We start from the raw sequence: 24403 nt of genomic DNA, 5'->3' as shown, positions 1-24403 counted from the left end.
GAAGTGGGGACTCAAACACAGTTCTCCAGTTTATAGTTTGCTGTTCATAATCCCTACACCATGCTGGCTCTCCCACAAGGCTTTTTATCTGCTGAGGCTTTTGGGAGGATACAGGCTGTGGATAGAGTTATTTTAGGTTTCATTGTATTTTGTGCCAAAGTTTCATTTGTCAAGTGTCTTGAGCCATGAGGAAATGCAGGGTATAAATACTGAATAGAATTAAAGATGTTAAGCTCAGGGGCAGCATGTTTCCTGCCTCTGTTTACATATATGCTAAGAGGAACTGCATGATACTGAAAGGAGACCATTCCATGGCAAGGATTCCATTTTGGCACACCCGTCTTCAGGCAGCCCTTTGTTACTAAGGGTCTTCCTTCACCTGTCACATCTTGGTTTAATTTTCTAACATTCTGTGCGCTTGTACTATAGAGCTCCCTCCTTATGGAAGGAGGTCTTGTCTTCTCTCTTTCTCCTCCTGCCTGGCATGCCTACCATCCATACCTCCAATGCTCGACCCATGTGCTTGTGGTGCTAAACCCCCTCTTTTACACAACTGCTTTCCTGTAGGTTGGAGGACTCCATGAGGCAAGTATGAGTGAAGGCTATTGAACAGGCTATGAGATGGTCAGGTGGGAGAAAGGGCAGATGACAAGGGAGAGCTTATCTGGGGAGGAGAAACTCTACTCCAATGTTGTGCATGCACTTGTGGAGACCTATAGGGTATGGCTGGGCTGGGCAGGGCTGGGCTGGGCTACAGTGGTGGTGTTGGGAAGGAGGCAGTTCAGAGAGTGGAAGTCCTTTGTAACCCTGCAGGCAGTCAACAAAGTTCTGATCCTCAAGGGTCCAGTCTCATCCATACTTACTAAGAGTAAGCCCCTAGTAAATGCCGGCAGACTTAGTTTTGAATCAACAGTTGCAAGAGTGATTTGCATGTTTAGTGTAAGCATATTTATTCAAGTCTCTTCCTTACTTCCCTGTTTCCGTCATGCCTTTTATGTGTTTCCTCTAAACCCCAAACAGATGTAGTTAAAAGTGTTTGGGGAAGTGGTATGCTATTTTTGGTTTACATTAATGTCCTCTTTGAGGATGTTCTATATGAATGCTTGAATAAATTTATAAATATTTGCCCTAAAGCTATACCCTGAGGAAGTAGAGTTTGGGTTTGTGCTTCCTGTTCTTGGTGCTTTCGGTCCTGGTCTCGAGATCAGTGAGACTGTAACCTGGTGACTCTTACGTGTCATGCAATGGTGACATTATGTATTTGCAGTTCAGTGGGTCTCATGTTGCTTTCTGGACTTTAAAGGTGCATTCTGGGCTTGGGAGAGTTAAGGAACAATATCTTATAGAGTATGAGTTTTTGCACCGAAATATACTTTCTCTTGATGGAAGAAGCAACAGACTAGAAGCTGGAATTATGGCCATTCTACTGTGGGTTTATTCAGTGGTGGTCAACAAATAGAGGCTTGTTCATGATGTGTTGAGGTCTTCTTTATATGATTTTGCACCTGTCTGTGCCTGGAAGATTTCCTGGTTTTGGAACCAAATCCAGTTCTCTGAGGGCTGACTGTAGCAACCACCACTATATCTAGGCAATTCCAGTTTGGCCTTTACAGCAACAAACTTGTGTTAGATTGAAGAAATCAAAGATCAGAAATCCCTCACTTGTGTGATGTGAGAAAAGGGAAGAAGTGTGACAAACAGGGTTTTGCCCATCATGAACAAACCATTTGTAATATCTAGTGCAGCCATAATTGCGAACTGTATGCAAGAACAGTGAAATATGGAGCTGATATTATTACTATTTATTGATCCTCTTTGTGTGAGTGTTAAATCTTGACATCTTGTTAGATGTTGCAACAGGTTCACCTAGGTAAAACTAAAGGAAATCTGCTGGTGGAAAACTATAGCTTGTTTCAAGGGTGGAAACAATGAATAGCACTATGAATCTTGGATAGAATGAAGAGGCCAAGCTTTAAGGCTTCATCTGTGTGTCTGGTTCATACTTTCTGTGCTTCAACAGTCAGATTTGATGTATTAAAAGAAAAGTTTGCTTTTACAAAATTGTTGTTGCGCACAGTTGAAACAGTATTTTGTAAATATGCTGTGTTAAACCAACATTAATTTTTGATTTGTTATAACATAGTTTGGAATTGATTATATCTGTATCTTGTCCCACATTCTGTAATTGGTTTTCATACTCTTTCTAGACTGAGTGAAGAACTGCCAACAGTCATTCTGTAACAATGCATTATTTTAAGTGGGTTTTTTTCTTAATAGGATCCATATTTTCAAATATTAGAATAAATTTATTTATTTGAAAAAGAGAAACCCCTTGAACTGTTTAAAACTATCCTTTTATAAATGCTGGTGTCACAAGAAAATGGATTTATTGTAAAAAAAAGTAATGTTACCAAGGCCAATTATCACTGTAAATCAGTGTTGCGACTTTGATTTTATGTCGGCTTTGGTATGGCCAGTTTTCAAATTGTTTTGAAGTTTTGATCATAGGAGGTCTTCTGCAACATGCTCATTTAAATTAGGGGTTATAGACTGTGCTAATAACATAAAGGTAATCTCCTGTGCAAGCACCAAGTCATGTCTGACCCTTGGGGTGACGGCCTCCAGCGTTTTCATGGCAGACTCAATACGGGATAGTTTGCCAGTGCCTTCCCCAGTCATTACCGTTTTACCCCTCAGCAAGCTGGGTACTCATTTTACTGACCTCAGAAGAATGGAAGGCTGAATCAACCTTGAGCCAGCTGCTGGGATCAAACTCCCAGCCTCATGGTCAGAGCTTCAGACAGCATGTTGGCTAATCACATAACTGCTCACAAATCAGGCAGATCATGCCAATTGGTGAGGATTCCCTGTATCTGCCTAATAGATGACCATCTAGTAAATTTGATCAAAGTGGCCTAAAAGATACTTCAGTCTTATTTCTCTAAGCTTTACAGGCATCCATTCAATAGCACAAGTACTAGCTGTTCCTTGATTATTATTCAAATATTATAATTCAGCCATCGTATGATTTTTAAAAATCTCATTAAGAAGCCAGACATTAAAATGTCATAACCTGGTGGTCTGTAAACCAGATGGCTAATGATATGGGGGAATGATTAGAAATAACAATAACATCTCAGGCAATAAGAAGCTGAGACAAGAAAGTAGTCTAACCAGAAACAATTATGCTGATCTCTGTCTATTGGGTGTAACACATGGCAGAGATCAATCCAGCCTGGTGCAGCCATATAGGCTTTAAGTGTAAAAGTTAAAAGGTATCTCCTGTGCAAGCACCGAGTCATGTCTGACCCTTGGGGTGACGCCCTCTAGCGTTTTCATAGCAGACTCCCAGCCTCATGGTCAGAGATTCAGACAGCATGTAAGCTGCCTTACCACCCTGTGCCACAAGAGGCTTTAAGTGTAGATCTCACCAAAGAATATTCTTTGTGTGGGGGTGTGCTTTGATCCAAAGCTTTTTTTCAAGTATGCCATTAAAAGCTCCCCCAAGTGTCAAAGTTTACTGATAGTGCTTAAGAGTTCAGACTCACCTTGCTTATTGAATTAATAACCTGCCCTGAGGTTGGAATGGTGCATTGGTTTTCCTTGTGAAGATCTGTTGTCTTTGAAATGGACAAGGAGACCAGGATGAGTGTGGAACTCCCTTTCCTTGACTTTAGGCAGCAGGAAGTATAGCTTTGTTGTTCTGGAGGAGAGGAGTTCCTCCCTTACTCTTTCAGTCCAGAATCTTCCATAGATCACATAGCCCACATCATAATCTGAAGATTTAGAAAAAACAGCATGGGGTGGTTTGCCAGTGCCTTCCCCAGTCATTACCATTTTACCCCCCAGCAAGCAAGTTGGGTACTCATTTTACCAACCTCGGAAGGATGGAAGGCTGAGTCAACCTTGAGTCGGCTGCTGGGATCGAACTCAGAGATTCAGACAGCATGTCGCTTCCTTACCACTCTGTGCCACAAGAGGCTCTTCTCACAGTGATTACCAGTGCGTTATTCTCCCTTGGAAGGACAAGGAAACCCAGATGAGTGGGGCTGTAAAAAAGCATACTGTCCTCAAGAATTTGAATACTCTTAATCCTTTTACACTATCCACCCTGTATCTGAATATGCCCACTTTTCTACCTTGTAGTGGTGGATAAAATGGTGTACCACATGGTTGCCCTACATATCTATTATGGGAGCTCTGCCATCCAGGTCTAGAAATGGCTGCATTCCTAACAGAGTGGGACGTAATACCCTCAGAAGTAGGGGCAATGGCTGCCTGATAGTAACAGGATGCATTTCAGTCCCGTCCCCCCCAAAAAAAATGTTGGATCCCAAGACCAGTAGAATATTTGGAACTGGGATTTCCCCAAAATCTGGCCCAATAAACCAAATGGAAAAAAAATAATGAAGGGAAAAACAGCAGCAGCAAAGCTGCTAAACACAGCTGAGAGGCTGAACTTGGATCTTAGTGCTGTTCTCACATAGCAGTCCTGTCAGGGCTCTCTCGGCCTCACCTGTCTGTTGTGGGAAGAGGAAGGGAAGGCAAATGTGAGCCACTTCAAGACTCCTTCAAGCAGTGAATAGCAGTATAATAACCAACTGTTTTGCTAATGTAATTTAAATATATGTTTAAATTGAAATTGGATACTCTGGTTTCTCTTCAGATCACATAAATCTTTTGCCTTTTACTAAAATGAAATTCTGGAAAAAATGTCTAATTCAAATTTTTCTGGAAAACCTAAATGACTCATCCTAAGGCATGGTATATTTTAAGTGGTTAGAGGTATGTCTCACCAGCATTATGAATGCCTTTTGCACTTCCTAGGATTTAACTTGAACTGAAAGTGGTCATATATGTTTGAAAATATAACTTACAGTTCTACAAAGCCAGGTACTTTCTAGTTGCCCTTGATTGTTCCGTTCCACGTTAAGACTACTTTATGCATGAGAGCTTTTGTATCTACAGTTCAATTTGCTATGCACTAACTAGAGCACTGGGTTGGCAAGATGAATGGATTTAAATCACCAGTTTAAACCCTGATTTATATTTCCAAGTTCATAAACTATGTCTTTTCCTAATTATTTGCTCTTAACATTTAAACCATAAAGGCCTCTGATGAGGTGAAGCTTTCGTCCTACCTAAGAGTATTATTCATAACTTCTGGTTAATTTTGGATTACATAGGATTAGATCCTTGAGAAAAGCTCACAGAAGGAACTGGTGGTGCAGGTCTTCCCCTTCCCCCGGCATTCTGCTCTTTGTTTTGCAAATGCTCTCTTGAGTTTTGGGATGTTGAGGAACAAGATGTAGCACAGTATAAGGGGCTGTGGGAAGAAAGAACTGGGCAGAATAGCTTCTTTTTACCTAGGCATCAGCTGCTAGTAGAAAGAGGCAGCGATGTTGCCTTATTCTCCTTGTAGCTACCTCTCATATGGTAGATTCAAACGGGTAGCCGTGTTGGTCTGAAGTAGCACAATAAAATCAGAGTCCAGTAGCACCTTTAAGACCAACAAAGATTTATTCAGGGTGTGAGCTTTCGAGTGCAAGCACTCTTCGTCAGACTATGATTTTCTTACATGACAGGGAATATATAGCAAAAATCAGTTCTGTTACATCAGTAGACTGTGTCACTGGCTGTATTTGGTTGTGACACAGCCTACTGATGTAACAGAATTGATTTTTGCTATATATTCCCTGTCATGTAAGAAAATCATAGTCTGACGAAGAGTGCTTGCACTCGAAAGCTCACACCCTGAATAAATCTTTGTTGGTCTTAAAGGTGCTACTGGACTCTGATTTTATTGTTCTCATATGGTAGTGTGTTTTCTCCATGTTTTACCTCTTTCCTTGTTCTTACATCAATAGTTGTAAATATTCAAAAGTGAAGCAATAATAAATGCTTGACTGAAAAGTACAATACCTTTCCTTGTAGTTTTTTAAGGCTTATATTTAGGTTGTGAATTATTTAAGAAATATTGATTTTTAAAAACTTGCTTATATCAAAGGTTGTTTTTCAAAAACCGTCAAGTATAAAATGAGATCTGAGTTTCATGGGGACGTCTTCCATCTTTAAAAAAAACCCAGAGTTTTAAAAATAGTCTTTATTGGCTATGAAAGTACTTTAATAGGTGGCTATCCCTGTCAGTGAGGAGACGTGTTCTGAGCCACAAGATAAGCTTCTTGCACCTGAAAGTTGCGTACAGTCCCTCTGAATTTTGATAGGACAACTAAATTTGGAAAATGTCATCAGTTCCTGAAGTCTTGCACATATATTAACACTCTCTTAGAGCACTTGTCTGGAATTCCTGTGTGCCTATTCTCTGCATGGGAGTTATTAGTGGCTAATTATCAGGCCATCATGGTTCATTATGATTCTTTTTTATGGTATAATCTCTTCTCCACAGTTAATTGTGTTCTTGGGAGCAAAGGGTCACACTTTTTTGACTACTAGAAAGAGAGGAGGTCAAGATGAGAGAATAACACATGCCCTAAGAGCTTAAGATATTTCGAAGGCAGCCGCTTGACCTTGCGGAGTCACTTATGGTTAAGGATGACATGATTACTTCCAGAGCTTGTGCTGAAGTTCCTGGGCCTGCTCTTCAGATGTTCTGTTCATGGCCTCATTAACAACTTGGGTGTGACTGAAGGGTATAGCCTAATAGATGGAACCTGGGGAGGGCAATGACAAGGAAAAAATGGGTATGCGTACAGTAGCCCTGCTTCTTATCATTGGGTAGCTTTCAAAAACATTCTCATCTAGGTAGACATTGCCTGATTTTTAGAGGTCTTTGCAGCTGTTAAGTATTCTGTAGCTATCCACGTATATGCTTGTTGGTGTACACATACTAAACAGCCCACAGCTTTCTTTTCCAAAGAAGCCGATTCTCCAACTGCAGGTGTTCTTTGCTAAGCCACCAAGGGTAGAATGGCTGAAGGACTCATGTCCTTATTAAGCTGTGTTCTCCATTGTTGGTGCCTTTCAGGCTAGGTATAGGAGGACAGTTCATTTCCCACATAGGTCTACCCATGAGGATGATTTATTTATATTAGAATGTACTTGTCTGTGCTTATAAATGTAGCTTATAAAATTCAATAACATTGACCCAGAACATAACAGTAAAACAACAAAAAGCATAGTAGAGCCACATCATAGCCAACAAAAAAAAGAAGAGAGAAGAAAGCTCAAAATCAGACTCAGCATAATACTGTAACTTGCTTCCTAAGTTAAGCAGAGATGAACATGGATTACTTGGGAATGTATTTTAAATACATGGTACTACGATGAACCACAGAATGTTGCTTAATGTATGGGGCAGCCACATATCCTGATTTGATGGAATATTTAGCAGTCTCGCCTAGATAGTCTGAGTTTCCAGGTTCATGTAGGTGGAAGGTAACCTTCAGGCAATGGGTCCCATGACCTTTCAAGGCTTAAAAGGTGATTACCAGCTCATTAAATCGGATTGGAAACTAATTGGCAGTTAGTACAACTGGCAGTGCTCCTTGTGTGAAGGTGGAGAACACTGCCTTTGGTGAACATTGGCGGGCAATACGCAGTACACATGCTGATGGCTGCTGCTCCCTGTTGCATGTTTGCTTGAGCATATTCCACTTTGGAGGTTGCACATGGAAGGTCAGACTGCAAATAATACACATTTCAGGAGGCCTTTTATTTAAAAGTGAGGTGGGTCCAGGAAATCTAAGCAATGGAAATGCGGTCAGCTGAATAATGGGGCCATGGTGAGGTGTCTTTTCTTTTACTACACCCAGGATTGGATCGGTAGTTGGCAGAAAGTATGGGGAGAGCATGACAGTTATGCTTGTTTTTTGTACAGTCAGCATCTAGTGCTGTGGAAGTGAATAAAAGTCTGGAATCTAAATGTCAAACAGATATAGGGGGTTAGGCGGGGGAAGTATATGGAAGCTCAAAAGTTAGAAAAGCGTTAATTAATCAGGGCCCTCTGAGACCTTCAGCAGTCACAGAGGGCCTGTGAGACAGAGCTGTTCCGCCAGGCTTATGGTTGAAGCTAGAAAATTAACATCCAGGAAATGCTAGCCTCCCTGCCTGAGAACCCCACCCACAAAACATCAATCCACCCAATATAAATTAGCACCCCCTGTAAGGTTTTTAAGAGGTGGCTTTTAATACTGTAATTTTAACTTTAACCCCTATGTTAACTATTTTAATTATTGCATTTTTGTTGTTATCTACCCTGAGCCAACTGGGAAGGGAAGGGGGCTATAAAAATAAAGATGGTGAAGCTATGGATTTTGTAGAACCTTAATGAGTGTGTGTCTTTAAAAAGTGCTGCAGATCCCCAAGTTTTGTTGTTTTGTAATCTTTGCCCGAGTTTCAGAATTCACTTTCTTTAACCCATGCAAATAAAGAAAATGTTAAGACATAGTCATTCCCTCTCCGGGGATCGGTAACTGTGTTCCATTTAGAGCCACTTCACAACTATGTACATCTATCCTGATTTGACTGTACTGATATTTGCTAAAATAAAGATGTCTAGTGTGAAAAGGAGACAGAGGGTTGTATCCAGCTACTGTCCGCAGCTGAAGGTGCTGTGTTAAATTGGTGCAGGGGCTTTTCCATTGGTAGTACATAGCATGTGCCAGGGGAATGCGCTGCCATTAGCTGCACAAAATGATTAGGGCGGCATTCAAACTCTGCGTTGTTTATGAATTCCTGCAGTGGAACTGATTAATGCAACTTCTTGACATGTGTCCAGTTCACACATGAAGCACTGTACCCCAGCAAAGTTGATCAGCACCTAAAATGTGAAAATCCCTCTGTCATCTCAGTTGTTCTGATAACATGTGTCCATTTTATTTTATTTAGTTTTGGTCTGAGCAACAAATTTGAAGCAGAATTTCCTTCATCATTAACAGGAAAAGTAAGTACCTGTGAAACCAAATCTATTCAAGCTGGAAAAAAATGTATCATTTAGTCCAGGCTTTCTTAATCAGGGTTTGATGAAACCCTGGGGTTTCTTGATGGCTTTGGAAGGGTTTCCCAAATGGGTGGGAGTTAATTGATTTTAAATATGTATTGTTGAATTTGTTATACATTTATCAGGTGATATTATATATGGTCATGTCCACATATACCCTTCTCCCAAAATGGCCAAAGGTGGGCCTGGAGGGGGTGGAAAGGGGAAGGACCCCAGGTAGGTACATACTAGGGTTGGGTGCTTTGCGCCCGAAGCAGCCAGTGCTGTGGTGTGTGTGTGGGGGGGGGGAAGGGCAGCACTGGTGACGGCACACGACTCGTTGCCCGCATGCAGGGGTAGAGCTCTGCACCTGAATGCGTGCGCCTGACATGCCAGCGCCACCCCCCCCCCCCTATGCTGTGGCACTGGCTGCTTTGGACACGAATGGCTGCTTTAGCAGCCGAAGCGCCCAACCCTAGTACGTACACAGCTCCATTTTCTAACCATATTCTGCATAATTATGCAACTTTTAGGGTTTCTCAAAGCCTAGGGAATGTTTCAGGAGTTTCTCAATTGTAAAAAGGTTAAGGAAGCCTGGTTTAAGCAGTTTATGTTGATCTGAAGAGACAGAAAAAAGCACTTGGACATTAGAAGGATACCAGTCACTGCTCCATGACTTTTTGTTCTTCCTTTTCTTTTTTAAAGGTTGCACCTGAGGAATTTAAAGCCAGCATCAGCCGAGTGAACAGCTGTCTTAAGAAGAACCTTCCAGTGAACGTCCGATGGCTCCTCTGTGGCTGCCTGTGCTGCTGCTGCACATTAGGCTGTAGTATGTGGCCAGTGATTTGTCTCAGTAAAAGAGTAAGTGAGATGGTGCTTATTCTGGGGTTTTTACTATAATAATTTTATGTAAATACACTAGGTCAGGGGTAGTCAACCTGTGGTCCTCTAGATGTTCATGGACTACAATTCCCATGAGCCCCTGCCAGCATTTGCTGGCAGGGGCTCATGGAATTGTAGTCCATGAACATCTGGAGGACCACAGGTTGACTACCCCTGCACTATGTATTACAGAACTGCTATTTCTTAAAGATGTCAAACTGCTATTTTACAATACAGAAAGAAAAAAATAGATCTTTTCCCGGAAGACAACTTTCAAGGAGAAAAAGGACTAATAATATTGCATCATCATAATGTCACATCACACACCACATATTACATTCAATGTGTTTTCTACCGTAGAAATTTACAGTTCATAAACCAATTATTTCTTTCCGTCTTATTTTTTACTGATCATTGGGGTCTAAAATTGGCCTCTGTTTTCTTCTGAAGTGTGATGTTAGTCTGTGCATCAGATATGTAATTTTTGCCATTGCCACCTATTGGCTGTTTTGACCTGGTGGAAGGTGGTGCTTATTGTTATTTGGCTTGCTGTTTAATATTTGCAAGTTCTTCTATTTTTTGTCAAACCATTGTCCAAGCGTTTTCTGCTGTTGCTTGTGCGGCATCCTGCTGTAATAACATGTTTTGATTATGATGTAACTGGTGCACTGGTTTGTAATTAGATTCTAGATTCCAGAAATCTGAAACTTTATATTACCACGGAAAAGTGCAGACATTCCCTGGGGGGGGAAATATTTTAGTGCAAAACATACATTTTGAGCCCCATCAGCTCTTCCTTATGGACCATTTTTCAGCATTGCAAGATAAAGTAGGTTTTTATACTTCACACTGTGCAAAGTGTATAAATATGCACTTTATATTTTAAAGTGCCTTGTCACCTTGTTGCAGTGCAGTAATTTGAAAGATTTCTGTTGGACAATTTTATTTTCAAAGCATATGCATTATAGTTATTATGCTTTTTAAAGGGACATTTGTAGAACTTGAACTCCCAGGCAGAGCTTGCTGAACCTATTCTGTGTCTGTTATTTCCATGAGGAAATCATCCTCTTCTTTTTCCCTACTGGCCCCTTTCTCCTAGTTTGGCTTATTTCCTGTGTTTGAGTCCAGCTGAGAGAAAATGCATTAAGTGTTATGGTGTGTGTTTTGGGCTTTATAGAGGATAATCGGTGGGTGGCTGAATGTTATGTATTGTCTCCTCTCTGCAGATTTTCTCTCCTGGTGTCTTTGAGCTTAGGTCTCTTGAATTAGGGGGATACTCCTTGCACAAGAGAAAAGCCTATTAATGGAACAATCCCACTAGATCTAGCCTATGGCAGTTGGAACCCTGTGTTTGCCTCATAGCTCCATCTTAAGTTACCTGCCTGAAAAGGTTACTTTGTTTTCCCAACTGATGAAACTTACCAACAGATGAAATCTTCATTTTCTGATTAGTGTGCTGCTCAATAGTTCTCAAAATGACTCGCAATGCAGTGAAATCTGAAATCAAATAAAAATTCAGGTTAAAATGGTAGCACAAGAAACAAATAACCCCTCCTGTCATGGTAAAATGAGACCATTTTTATTTGCCCCTTAAATTTCAGTTGGCAGAGGGAAACTGCTTGTGCTGCTGCAGTCAAACAGTTTGCAGTACCTTTGTGTCTCAATATTATTCTAGGGAAGCATGTTTTGCAACATGAGTGTAGTTTTCAGCAAAGACTTGCAAAGCTGGAAGGATGACAGACAGGAACATCAAGGTTACATCCAAAGGAACTGGTAGGTTGCCCCAGAATGTGTCAATATCTGCAGATGCTGATATGTAAGATTAAGAATAGGAGCGTGCTGCATTACGGCAGATAGTAAGTGAAGTGACTAGCCATGCAGAAGTGAATCTCCACTACTTCTTTCCAGTCTTCTACAGAGTAGTTTTGTGACATAGTGAAGAGCCAGAGTATATTTTGCAGAGAACAGGGATTGTTTGTCCTTATAAACCCCACTGTAAATCCCTTACAACAGTGGTCCCCAACCCCCGGTTCGGGGACTGGGACCGGTCCGTGGATCAGTCGGCCTGCGGCTCTTCCTGCTGCCTCGGGGGCTGCCCTGCCACTCTGCCGCTGGCTCACCTTTGGTGCTCTCCAGCGGCCCCTCAGTGGGGCACTGTGCAGCTACTGCTGGCAGCGCCCCCCGACAGGTGGCAGGAAGTCAGAGGCACCGGCGGGAAAGCAAGTGGAGCACGGGCTCAGGCAGCAGCAGTGACATCCTTCAGCATATGACTACCCCCCTCCCCTGGGCCTCAGTAAAATTGTCAAGCTTCGACCGGTCCCTGGTGATAAAAAGGTTGGGGACCATTGCCTTACAACATTCAATCTTTAAACATTTGGAAAATCCAGGCAACCATCCAGGGGGGATATATTGACTTAATATGGTGGAAGCAGGAGAACAGTGGAATGAGTCGTTGGGCATATGTAACAGTGCAAAGGGGTTTTTTTTTGTTTGTTATGGGTACTAATAATTAGGATCCTCTTGTCATTCCCTCAGGTGTGGTTCACTAAGCTTAGAAGCATGTTATCATCACATGTACAGGGGAAATCCTAGAATGTAAAACGAAACCTTTATGCATCAGTCTTGTACCTTCCATTTACTAGACTTTGCTCATGATTTCATAGTATCTGAATTCTATCAGCTACAGTTACAGCATTTTATTATTTATTTTTTTCATTTATTGTGTGTATAGCATGAGGCTGGCCTGCTTCTCTTGCTGTGTTTTTAGTTCCTAAAAGTATAATTTTGGCTCATTCTCAACATTTGTTTCCTGCTTGATGGACCTAAGCTTCAGAAGGTTGCCTGCCACTTCTCCATACCTCCCTGTAGCTGACTAACTTCTAATTAACTATTCCAAACCAATTTTCCACAGAGAAAATGTTTTCTTTGGCAGATCTGAGAATTGTCCCCTTCAGCCTGAAGGCTTTCTCACATGACGCATTTTCCTTCTACATAGAAATGCTTCTGTTGTCCAAACTCCCTACCTTCCTACTTAAATAACTCCGCTTTCTCTGTAGGAATTGCATAATGTCTAAAATGCCTCTGAGCATCTCTTACAAGGTCTTTTGTTTTGGGCAGGCTTTTGATGGCAGGAATTGAACAATGATTTTCATCGTATTAAATATATAAGACCAGTGCCTTATCAATACCACCATTTTCCAGTTTTTTTTTCTGGGCTCAATTCGAAACGTTGTCTTTAAACTTGTAAGCCCTAAATAACTTTGCCCCAAGGTATGTTAAGGTGTGTGACTATCCTCTAAGCCAGCCTTTCTCAGCTTTTTTTTACCACTTAGAACCTCCTGAAATATTTTTCAGGCTTTGAGAAACCCCGGAAGTGGTGCAGCTGTGCGGAATATGGTTGGGAAGCATAGCTGTGTACATACCCACCTGGGGCCCCTCCCCTTTCTACCCCTTCCAGGCCCTGCATTAGCCTTTTGGGAAGGGGGGGCAGGTCAATATGATTATATGTGGTCATAACACCAGATATTTGTTTAACAAATTTAAAAAATATATTAAAAACTCTCACCTGTTCAGGAAACCCTTCCAAGGGCCATCAAGAAGCCCTGGTTGAGAAAGCCTGCCCTAAGCATTATGCCTGCCCCCATGATACCTTTCTGCCTACCTACTGAGAACCTAGTGGTGGGTATTTGATATACAGGTGGAACCCTGGGCTCCTGGATTTGCAGTTAAGGTTTAACCTACCGATGGAAGTTGCGTGCCTATTCTAGAAGGCTTTTGATCATTGATTCCTTGTTATTCCTAATACATTGTTCACTGTTCTTTCCTAGCTGGTTTTAACTATATGGCTGCTTTTGGTTTTAATGCTTACATTTCTGTAGTGATGATTGATCCCATCATTGCATTTATTTCTATTATTGTAAGCCGCCTTCAAGTGCTCTTAAATGTGGGGTAGGGGAATTATAAATGAATGAACAAAATAGCATGAATGTTATTTAAGAAGCCTTTGGCGGTGGAGCTGGCCACATTTGTCTTGTCCTAACCCACTTGACATTGAATATATGTTCAACAGTAGCAGCTGACACAGTTGAATGATTGCCCACCTGCACCCTAGAGCTGGATTGTACCACATTTGAAAACAGTTGTTGGCATTGGGAAACCTTTGACTGCACATCTTGTGATCTGATTTAAGACTTCTTCTTTAATGGAAGGATTATCTTCAATGTAGAACTGTAAATATTTAAATCCAGGTCCAGTTTTTAATGCCTATAATTTCATTCCCTTTGGTTTCCCATTAAGTGTTCTCTTTTTTTCTTATGCAGGAATATAAATAGTGGTGAAGGAGGTTTTGTAAATACATGCTTGGGACTAGTTCCCTAAATTGGTTTACTTTTGTGTAAACATTCACAGGCTTACATGTGTCTCATACCTATGTGCAGCTTCTTCGTCAAACTTCTCTGTGTGTTCTATATAACTGAGCTTAATTCCCTACATGTGCGTGTGTGTTAACATTGAAATTTGATTTTGGCTAAATGTTGGTTTGAAAAAAGAATTAATGACTACCGTGGGGAGTTTTAAGTCTTCCTAATAAGCTCTGTTCCACTTGAGCTTTGTTTCTCTGAGCAAACAAGGTACTTGGTAGGCTTGCTGTGTGCTCTTGATAGAATCTGCAGGGTTGTCCTCCTGGTTGTGCTGGAAACGGTGCACTCACATCAAGAGTCTCTTTTGGTTTTTGACTGTTCTCACCTGCTGCACACTGTAAATCATTGAGATGTCAAGGGCAGTGATTAATTAAGCTCCACGTGCAAGTCCTTTCCTCCCACCTGTCAAGTGTGTGTGTGTGTGGGGGGGGGGAAGCTTGAGGTAGAAGACAGTGAGATGCTCTTTAATTCAACCCCTCCTCCCCCCACCAATGATTAATTTAGACTTTCACATTCTGCACAGTTGATACTGAGGATTTTTTAAATACTGTCAGCTGTATGTACAAACCACAGTTTACAAAAGTTAGGTTATTCGTGGGAAGGGGGGAATTGTTGTATGCTCCGTGTTACCGATTGCTAGACTTTGAGAGTGGGTAGTGATCTTACTTTGAGGAAAGGAACTGATTTGTCTCCTTGAATACTTCCTGTTCAGTATTAAGCCCTGTATTTGAAAAAGGCTGCAAATGCTGACTTTAAAACAAGCATATCCGACTCCATATTTAATATCCCCCCTTTGCAGGAGTAACTGTAATTAAACATTTGTTCTAATGGGGGGTGGGGGTGGGGGATGCCTCTTCTGGGGTGTCACATTAGGTGTCCTCTGCATGCAGTTTCTGTTTGGCCTGTAAAGTATTTTAATTGTACCAGTATTTAGGAAGCCGGTTTCTTTTCCATCTTATTTTTCACCCCCTCCCTCCCTTCCCCCTCCGTGAAAGCAATGAAATTTAAATTGTGTTGCAGTCTTAATCTGTCATTTAAAAGGTTCTTGGCAAGGAAGATTATAAGGTAGCTTCGTGTTTTTTAAGTCCGTTTTGCCATTGGCCTAGCAGCGGGTGGGCAGGGAGATGCCTGCTCGGAGTAGAACCTATTGCCATTTTTCGCCATTGATAGAGTAGCCTTTCAGAGTCAATGAGCTCTGTCAATGTGAGCTTGTCAAGGCTACAACTTCATAGACCTGAGAGGCGGTTTGAGAGGTCAGCCCTTTTCAGGTTTGCTGTGATGCAAATGAGCTTTAATGCTTAAACAACTATTGGAATTTTTATGTCTGCTCCTTGTTCTTTTTTTCCTTCACAAAGTCATTGACGAGACATTCAGTGCTTTTTAAATTGGAAGTTGCATTGTGCTAAAGACCTAGTACAGATTTACGGAGGGCTGAAAGCAGTTAGATCATGTTCTTTTCATGGTGCGATTAGAATCAAATCGATTTCCCTACAGCCTTCAGCATTCAGATGGCAATTTTAACAAAGCTTGGGGGGCTAGACAAGGGACAAAACGACTGAACTGAATGTTAATTACACTCTGCAGCCTTATTTTCTTTTGATTTGGAGCTGACTGGCAACTAAATTAACAAAAGTGTGACCATAACTGCTGCCCTATTTTCATTTAAAAGGAGTGCAGACTCTAAAAGGCTATCTTTATAAAGAAACAAGTGAGGTCTGCCGATCATTGTTAGAGGGCAGGCACTGTCTTTGGCATTAAAGAGAAGAGAGGGAGAGAGAGAAGTAATAGCCAGAAGGAACACAGCTTTAAAAGTACAATGTAATAATTTAGGCATTGCTTATTAAGAGCTGCTTCAAAGTTCTTGGGGTCTCCCTTAGGGTTTTAGAAATAATGGAAAAGTTTTTAAAAATTATCTTAAGAATGGCTTTATCCAAGTAGCCATCCTCTCCTAGCAGCATTAAGCCAGACAGTGCCACTGTGTGTATATATATTTTATTTGCTTTCGGAACATATGCAATGCAGAATACTTTTAAGTAGCAGTCTTTCTTGAATCCAGCTTGCTGGCTTGGTTCCCTTGACATGCCATTTGCAGCGCCACTTGTTTAGTAAGAGTTAGTAGGGCACGATGCTCCCCCCCTCCCCCCTCCCCATTTTTCTTCGCCTTGTAAGGAAGCTGCAGCTGTACGAAGCTGAATTTGCCACAAGGCTCAGTGATCCATGCCTTTGCACCTGCAGCTCTGGTCTCATCTCAACACCTGGCGTCTTGATTTATCCTCTCGTTCACAAGGACCAGTAAATCCCGTTTCACTGGTGAATGTTCGGGGGTATGGCAGCCAAGTGTCCATAAACAGCAGGGTTTAGTTCCAGCGTGTTAATGCAGCTGAAGAGGAACACTGACTATCTCTTAGGAGCAAGATGATTTAAATGTTTCCAGAATTTAGATTTTATGAAACAGCAACATTTGGGTTTCAGACTATTCCAGAGTGTACCAGTATGGCAATTCAGATCCAAACTTCCAAACAGAAATATAAATAGAAGGCGCTTGACCTGTAAATCAATGGGCATGGTGTTTTGTATAAACTATAGTTGGAAGACTGTTCAGTATTTTTATGAGTTGTATGTTTAGAAGTTGTCTGATACTTATTGGTTTCAGGATACTTGGATTCGGGGTGACTTAGACCCACAACGTTCATTATGTCTATCACCAGCAGTGTTAATGCTTAAAACTGTTTGTGCAAGGTTATATGAAACCCATGTTAAAGTATATGTTAATTTGCCAGCTTATCCATTTATGTATTATTGTTGCTTTTGTAAAAGCAAATATGCCATTCTGTCTTTTCCTACCCAAGGAGAATCTTAGCATTGAAGACCACCCCTGTATTCAGTCAGTGTCCTGCGTACCTCTTTCCCCCTTCCCCCTTTTCCCCACAAAAGCAGCTGCAAAAGCCAACTTTTTTCTAAACCTACTCAAGAATAAAATTCTTTCTCATTTGTCTTCCAGACACGAAGATCGATTGAGAAGTTATTAGAATGGGAAAACAATAGGTTATACCACAAGGTGAGTGCCGCGGGGAGCAACTTCGTACTGCTGGGGCCTGAATTGCACAGTATGGAAACAGATGCTTTTGTTGAGCACAAAATATGAAAGGTGGACAAATGGGCTAGTCTCTGTGCCGGCGATAAAACACAGCTCATTTTTCTTCCTCCTTTTTCTCCCTGTTGTCTAGCTGTGCTTGCATTGGAGGCTAAGCAAAAGGAAATGTGAATCGAATAACATGATGGAATATGTAAGTTAAAGGGCTGTTTTGTGCGTTTCTCTATTAAATGATCATTTATTTTGCTTCTGATCTTATTCTTTCCATGATTATTAATCAGCAAAGGTGTCAAGAGCTTAATCGCCTGAGTGGCGAGGATTTTCTACGGTTCACAGATGTATGGTTTCATGCACAGGGCTGATTTATAAAGTTATGAATGAGTTGAAAACAAGGCTTCACTGTGTCCTGGAAAAAAAATAATAAATTAATTGCCAAGATAAAATAGCTTGAATGTGTGTTGATGGGGTGTGAAATTTTCAGTTGCTGTATAAAAAGAAATAACTGCAACTTTGGTTACACAGTGAGTTAGATGTGGGCCGTGCAATATAATGCTAATCAAGTCTTGGTGTATGGAAAGGGACCTTTCAACTAAGCTGCTGGAACTTAGGAAACCTTTAGACTTTGTAGATTTTAACACTCCCCCCCCCCCCCCCCCGTACCTCAGCACTCTTGAAAGCAGCTTGAGCTTTTACTAGCTTTGCTCCTGCATTTTTAAAAGTCAGTCTTAGTCGCACAGGGGAGGAAACATGTTGGAGTGGGATCTTATTCCCTAGACGTTCCATCTTCTGTGTAAAATTCAGAAGTTTGCTTACTTGGAAAAAATAAAGACTTTATGTGCAGTGACTTCATTCTCTCCCCCCTCCCATGCCCAGCAGTCACCCCTTGTGATCTTATTTCATTTCACATTACTGCTCCTTTTAAATCCTTCCAGGAAAAGGGAAGGTGCTATTTGTCTACTTTTAAACAAATATCCATTGTGATGTTCACTAATAGTCTACAGAGGAATTTTTAAAAGATCCAAATAGGGGGTTAACGATTAAATGACGAACCATCCAGAAGCCTCTTAGCTTTAGCTGTTTCTAATACCTCCATGCCTTTTAATTATATATCTTGTCTATTATTTAACACAATGCATGCATTACAGACACTATGTTAAAAGATTGATTTAAAACAGTGTTTAAATAGTTAGAAATTATCTTAAAATCATCTTTTCTGTTAGCACGGCAAAGAAAGGGGAAATACTAAGGCCTATTCCTAGTCTAAAACATAAAAGGTTCCCCCAAATGCTTTTTTTTTGTTGCAAAAAGCTCTATTCAACAAACTGTTTCTTTTTAACATCTATTATACTGAACATGCTAATTTATGATCATCTATTATAGTGAACATGTTAATTTATGATCAGAGACCACATGATAACTTTGCAGTAATTGGAGACAAGAAAGGAAATTTGACACCGGTTTTTGAGGTTGTCCTACGTAAAGATTTCAATTACTGAATACATCGGGGCTTCTGAAAATGTGCATGAACTGGAAGGCCACAAGCAAGATTAGTTTGTTCTTCTTCTTGGAATTAGCACTTTTCAACCAGCCGCTTCAGTGCAGAAAGTGCAAGCCCAGTTCTTCTGAACCCACTGTCACATTCTTAAAACTTCTATTTAAATTCATTGATCGTTTTAGAAAGCATTTGTTGCTTTGGGAGTACTGAGGAGGTGATGAAACAATTAGATTGAGCCAGTAACATTTGTGGCTCGAATCCAAAAGTTTTCTGCTGGGGTGGAGGGAGGCAGCTTGTGCTGGTATCCCCTCTCTTTGGGGACTCCCAGTTCACCTCTGGTGCCATTCCTAAAGGCCTCTGCTAGCAGCATTTCAGAAATGTGGGCTTCAGCAAGAGTGGGGAGGCAAGACATTTCTGTTCCACGACTGGAAATGCTTCTTGAGAGCCAGCTTTGTATAGTGGTTAGAAGTGGCTGTCTCTAATTTGAAGAACCAGGTTGGATTCCTCACTCCTCCACATTGGGCTTGTCACAGACCTGATAGAGTTGTTCTGTCAGGGCTCTCTCAGCGCCATCTACCTCACAGGTGTCTCATGTGAGGTCAGGGAAGGAAAGCGACTGTAAACCGCTTTGGGTAGTGAAAAGCAGGGTACAAAAAACCAGCTTTCCTAAGGGGGAAAAAACGTCTGGTTTCATCCTAATGGGCTGGTTCCAGGCAACCTTTTCACTCCCTCTCACAGAGTTCTAATCCTGACCGCAGCCCCCCGTCTTTTGCCCATGCAGGTGTCATGACCCTTGACCTAGCCTTTTTGGGTAGTCAAAAGGGAAAATCTGGTTCAATCCAACACTGTGTGTTCAATATCTGACTAAACAAAGTTTGAGTCCAAGGGCATCTTTAAGACAACTCAGTTGCATTCAAAATGTAAGCCTTGGTGTTCACAACACACTTCATCAGACAATGAAATGGGAGTTACAAGACCATATATGTAAGTCGCGAGTGGGTTATGGATTAGTACACAGCATACTAATTTATTGTCTGATGAAGTGTGCTGTGCACATGAAACCTCACACCTGGAATGAGATATAGTTGGTCTGAAAGGTGCTCCTGGACTCAAATTTTGTTCAGCTACTTCAGACCAACATGGATACGCGCTTTACTCTAATATCGGACTAAGCATTCTTTGTGCATACTTGGAGGCAAAATCCAAGGTGTGTCCAGTGGGATTTACTTTGGAGTAGATATCCATCCAATTTGGATTTAAATCCTTGGATGTCATGTATATTGTAGCTCTGCTTCTGGATCCACTAAATGAGAGAGGTAGTCTTGAATGCTATATATTTGACCATATGCTTCTCCTACGGATGACTACCAAATAGAAAATTTAAGGATTGTTATGGTGGCAAAAATTGAAATATTTGTACCTTCAGAGATAACTATGTATTAAAAAATGTATTACTGTGAAGCTTGTCCCCCCCCTTGAGTACCTGAATGAGAGAGAAGTCAGGGAAATGGAGAATACTTGCAAGTTTGGTTTATTTCTGATTAAGTTAATCTTGGAGCTGTTTCTTTTCCTCAATAACACTACATCCTCAACTCATATTTTTAGCCTTTGGATACTGGCCATAGTTATTTCAGGGGTCCCTTTAGGCTTTTGGATTTGTCTGGTCACCCCCCCCCCCACACACACACACACACACATGCAAGCTGCTGTGTCACACCACAGACAATTTCTGGGATTTTATTCTGTTCCAGAAAAGGTTTGCTATGTGGCGTTTTGGGTGTTTTTGAGGGCCATCACCTCTGGCACTCCTTGCCCATGTTTCAAGGCAAGCCACATTGTCCAGGTGTGATGAACTTTGGAAGAAGTCTCTCGTGTTTTGCGGGGTTCCATAATTAAAAATTAAATGGTAAAAAAACCCCGAACTTAACATGCCTCATGCCTCAAATAGCTTTTTGAATCTCAGCCAGACGCATTCCTTCATTAAGCCAGAAACCAAACAGAAGTTGCTGAAATACTTAAAAGTTCATCAACAAGGCTGTCAATAGTTCATTCAATGTCTGTTTTCTTTTCTCTCCACACAGGTCATCCTTATAGAATTTTTACCAAAGACACCAATTTTCCGACCCGATTAGCATTTGCTTTACCTAGAGACTTTCCCAAGTATGTTGTCTTTCCAATGGTGCCTTGCTTGGTGCTCTACTGGTGGTGACACAGCGTTGGTTCTACAGAATCTTGTGGTGTTTTTCATTCTTTGTGTTTTTTTATATACCTGCATGTTCAAAGTGCATTTTGTCAAATATTGCAGAAATCATTTCATGCACTTGTCAGACATTTAAGTTATTATTTGTCCATCTTCTGTTGTCCAAGCATCCTGATTTTCAGAGTCTTTATATATACCTATATATGTGCGTATGTGTTTGTGTGTGTGTGTGTGTACACACACATATATAGCTATAAAAACACAACCAAAAATAGCTATGAGAAGGCATTTTAATCTCAAAATGCACATCTGTAAGTTGTGAGATTTAGCAATCACTCTAACCTATGCACCGGCATCAAGTGTTTGATATTTCCATGTTTTGCCAGTGACATATCTGTACATATCAGTTTTTCCTCCTCCATTCTGGAACATCAAGCAACCACCTAAGAGAGGTGTTCAGCGGCAGCACTGGTCGATCTCCAAACATCAGTTCTCCATTCCATGAAGAAAATCTTGTCTGTTCCGAAGATGATCCTCCCCAAGAAACTTGAAATTGGAATGCTACTGTTCCGTTGGAAGGATGGGTGAAAGATGTCTATGTCCGATGGTTAATACTGCTAAAGGTCATTAAAAAAAAATCATTATTTCATGGCAGGTGGTGCAGATGTAATGCTGATCAATACCAGGAGAGAAGAGGGGCTGGAGCATGTCTCCTCACCATTCGAACATAGGTTTAAAAGAAATAGGCCAAGGCTTATATCAGCAGGGGCTGAGAGGGAGAACATGTGCATATTGTTGACTCAGGTTGCCTGCATAAAGCTGGCCACTGGCAGGAGACTCAACATTGGGTGGGAAAGGGGGGCTTATGAGCAACATAATGATGTCATCAAACACTTTGGCATTCGGCCAAAATTCTATCGCTTAACTGTTGAGCTTTGGCTGAATGCAAGACCGCCACTGGTCTCGTGCAGATGTAATATCCAGTTGTGCTGGAAGTGAGATCAGTGTGCTAGGATGCTGGTGGTCAATCCCCCTTCCATTTTTTACCCCTGCCTCCCAGCTGAGCAGTGGTGGGAAAGGGCCTGCTGGGGGCAGGAAATCCCCCACTCCACAGGCACATGGGAGCCATAATTGTGGCTAATGCCATCGCTTTTTGTTGTTTACCGCAGCTAATTGTACACAAGGATGCCAGATCGTTAGAAATATATTTGTTAAAAGGTTTTACATTGGAATGAGGTTTTCAAATGTTAGTGTTTGACCCCCAACCCATTGAAAGTCAGAAGCTCTCAATTCCTAGTAAAAGCAATGCAGCAATTTCAGTGGAATTGAAAAGTGTTACTAACTTTCAATTTTTTAATTTTATTTTAAAACTCTCCCTTGTGTTGGGACCTTAATATGTAAAGCATTGGGAACGTTGTGCCAGAAGTTGTCTTGACTTTTACATCTGTCTGCCAGATGTGTAAATCAAAAAATAGGTTATTGGACTAATTGCTTACAGAATGTATTGGGTAAATACGACATCCTGACTTCTTTCTTTAAGTTTACAAGTTAGCTTTTTATTTTTGCACAAAACATTTTTAAAATATGGGTATGTGATAGTATGCTTTGGTCTGGCCAGTTTTTTAGTTTCTGTCCATCTTCCTTGGCTGTGCATATCTTCATATATTATGTTTAATGCCTACATAATGCTGTTATTTCATAATGTGTTTCTTTTGAGTTTAACATACCTGAACTATCACATATGTTAAGGGCCTATTCATCACGTAGCAGAGCAATAATGTGAATAGTCAACAAATGCATCCTGCTTACTATTTGTATTAATAACAAGTTTACCCCCCTGCAAAAATGTCATTTTTCTTTTAATCAGTTTAAATACAAGTTTCACATTATTGTCATTAACCAAACATGTTGATTGCCTATTTGTTCGGTGTTTGCCATTTATTGGCAGGTCTTCAGTAGCAGATTGCGTATCCTTAGTAACTGTGGTGACACGAATGTTCTAGGAGCGTACTCTGAGTCAACTTGTGTTCTAGGCTTTCCTTGCATGTCACAAAATACAGTTCTTCTACTACTTTGCCTTTATCTGTGGATTTTTGGACATAAACCAGCTAAAGTTAGACATTTCTAAATCCCATTTATTTCTGTGACAGAGGATTAAGGATATGCATAACTGTCTCTTGCTTAAAACAATGAGACTTCTTTTTTTCTGGACAATCCTAGTTGTTCTTTATTGGGTGGGGGGAGTTACCTGGATTTTTGTAATGGTATAAGGGCTATAAACTGTTAATGATCTGCTTTTCCAGGCAAGGAGGAGGAAGAGACCATAAAACAATGTTTAAATTGGTAAACCTGCATGTCTTAGTCACTGCTTTATTATGATCCAACACAGTGTTGCTGTTTAATCCATAAGCTTTGATTCAACCCTACCACGAATTGAGTTGCTCTTAGTTGCAGAACTGCATGTGTAATAGAATCATACAGTTCTAAGGGATCTCCAAGGTCATCTAGTCCAAACCTCTGCAGAATGCAGGAAATTCACAACCTCCTGCTTAAAGCAGGATCAACTTAAAGCATCCATGATAGGTATCTGTCCAGCTACTGTTTGAAGACTGAGGGTAAGCTGCTGAACTACTCTGATAGAATTTTCCCTGATAATTGATAACTGTTCTACATGTAGTTTAAACCCATTATGGTGGGTCCTTCTCTCTGCTGCCCACAGGAACCGCTTCCTGCCCTCCTCCAAGTGAAAACTTTTCAAATACTTAAAGAGAGCAATCATGTCCTCTATGTCAGGGGTAGTCAACCTGTGGTCCTCCAGATGTCCATGGACTACAATTCCGATGAGCCCCTGCCAGTAAACGCTGCTCTATGCTGTGCCTGAGAATTTACCATCCTTCAAAATCAGCTGTGAGCGTGTGTGTCAGGGGCTGTATTGAGAAGACAACAGACCTCTTCTGCAAACTCTCCCCATTTGTTGGATCCAGCATCCTGATTTCACCTGGCTGCATCTGTGTTGGATTGTAAACTTAACTGGTAAACAATGTGAGAGCCTGGTAGGGATTTCACCAGCATAGTTGAACTCACTGAGCCCTTAGAGATATAGATCCTTGGCCAGAATTCTGGGCCTGAAGCTTCCCCATTTGCTTCTGCAGTACTAGAAAACCTTCCTTTGAAATTCTTTTCTCATCTTGAATTTCTGCTTCTGTTGAAGTGGATGGGGGAGCACAGTTGTCTTCATGTTTTTTTTTTTGGGGGGGGGGTCTCTGTGTGCAAGCTGTTGACCTTGGAGCCACCGATATTCTGTATTAGAATTCCTTGGCTAATTGGTCCTTCATATTCACCAAACCTTTAGTCCATTTGACCTTCACAGGAGCAA

General features: G+C 41.1%; 1 protein-coding gene across 1 annotated transcript in view; it reads left to right on the top strand.

Moving 5' to 3' along the window:
• Positions 1-21678, top strand: part of CHIC2 (cysteine rich hydrophobic domain 2) — a 30199-nt gene extending 8521 nt beyond the window's left edge. Inside the window, exons 2-6 of the mRNA XM_077301969.1 lie at positions 8848-8902; positions 9644-9799; positions 17240-17296; positions 17466-17525; positions 20909-21678. Of these exons, the coding sequence (XP_077158084.1) occupies positions 8848-8902; positions 9644-9799; positions 17240-17296; positions 17466-17525; positions 20909-20959 (379 nt within the window). The 3' untranslated portion in view covers positions 20960-21678. The remainder of the gene's footprint in view (positions 1-8847; positions 8903-9643; positions 9800-17239; positions 17297-17465; positions 17526-20908) is intronic.
• Positions 21679-24403: the final 2725 nt, after the last annotated feature.

Source organism: Paroedura picta, chromosome 10 (assembly GCF_049243985.1).
Source record: "Paroedura picta isolate Pp20150507F chromosome 10, Ppicta_v3.0, whole genome shotgun sequence".
NCBI lineage: Eukaryota > Metazoa > Chordata > Lepidosauria > Squamata > Gekkonidae > Paroedura > Paroedura picta.
Note: the sequence above shows the minus strand (reverse complement) of the source record. Positions and strands in the feature narration are given on the sequence as shown.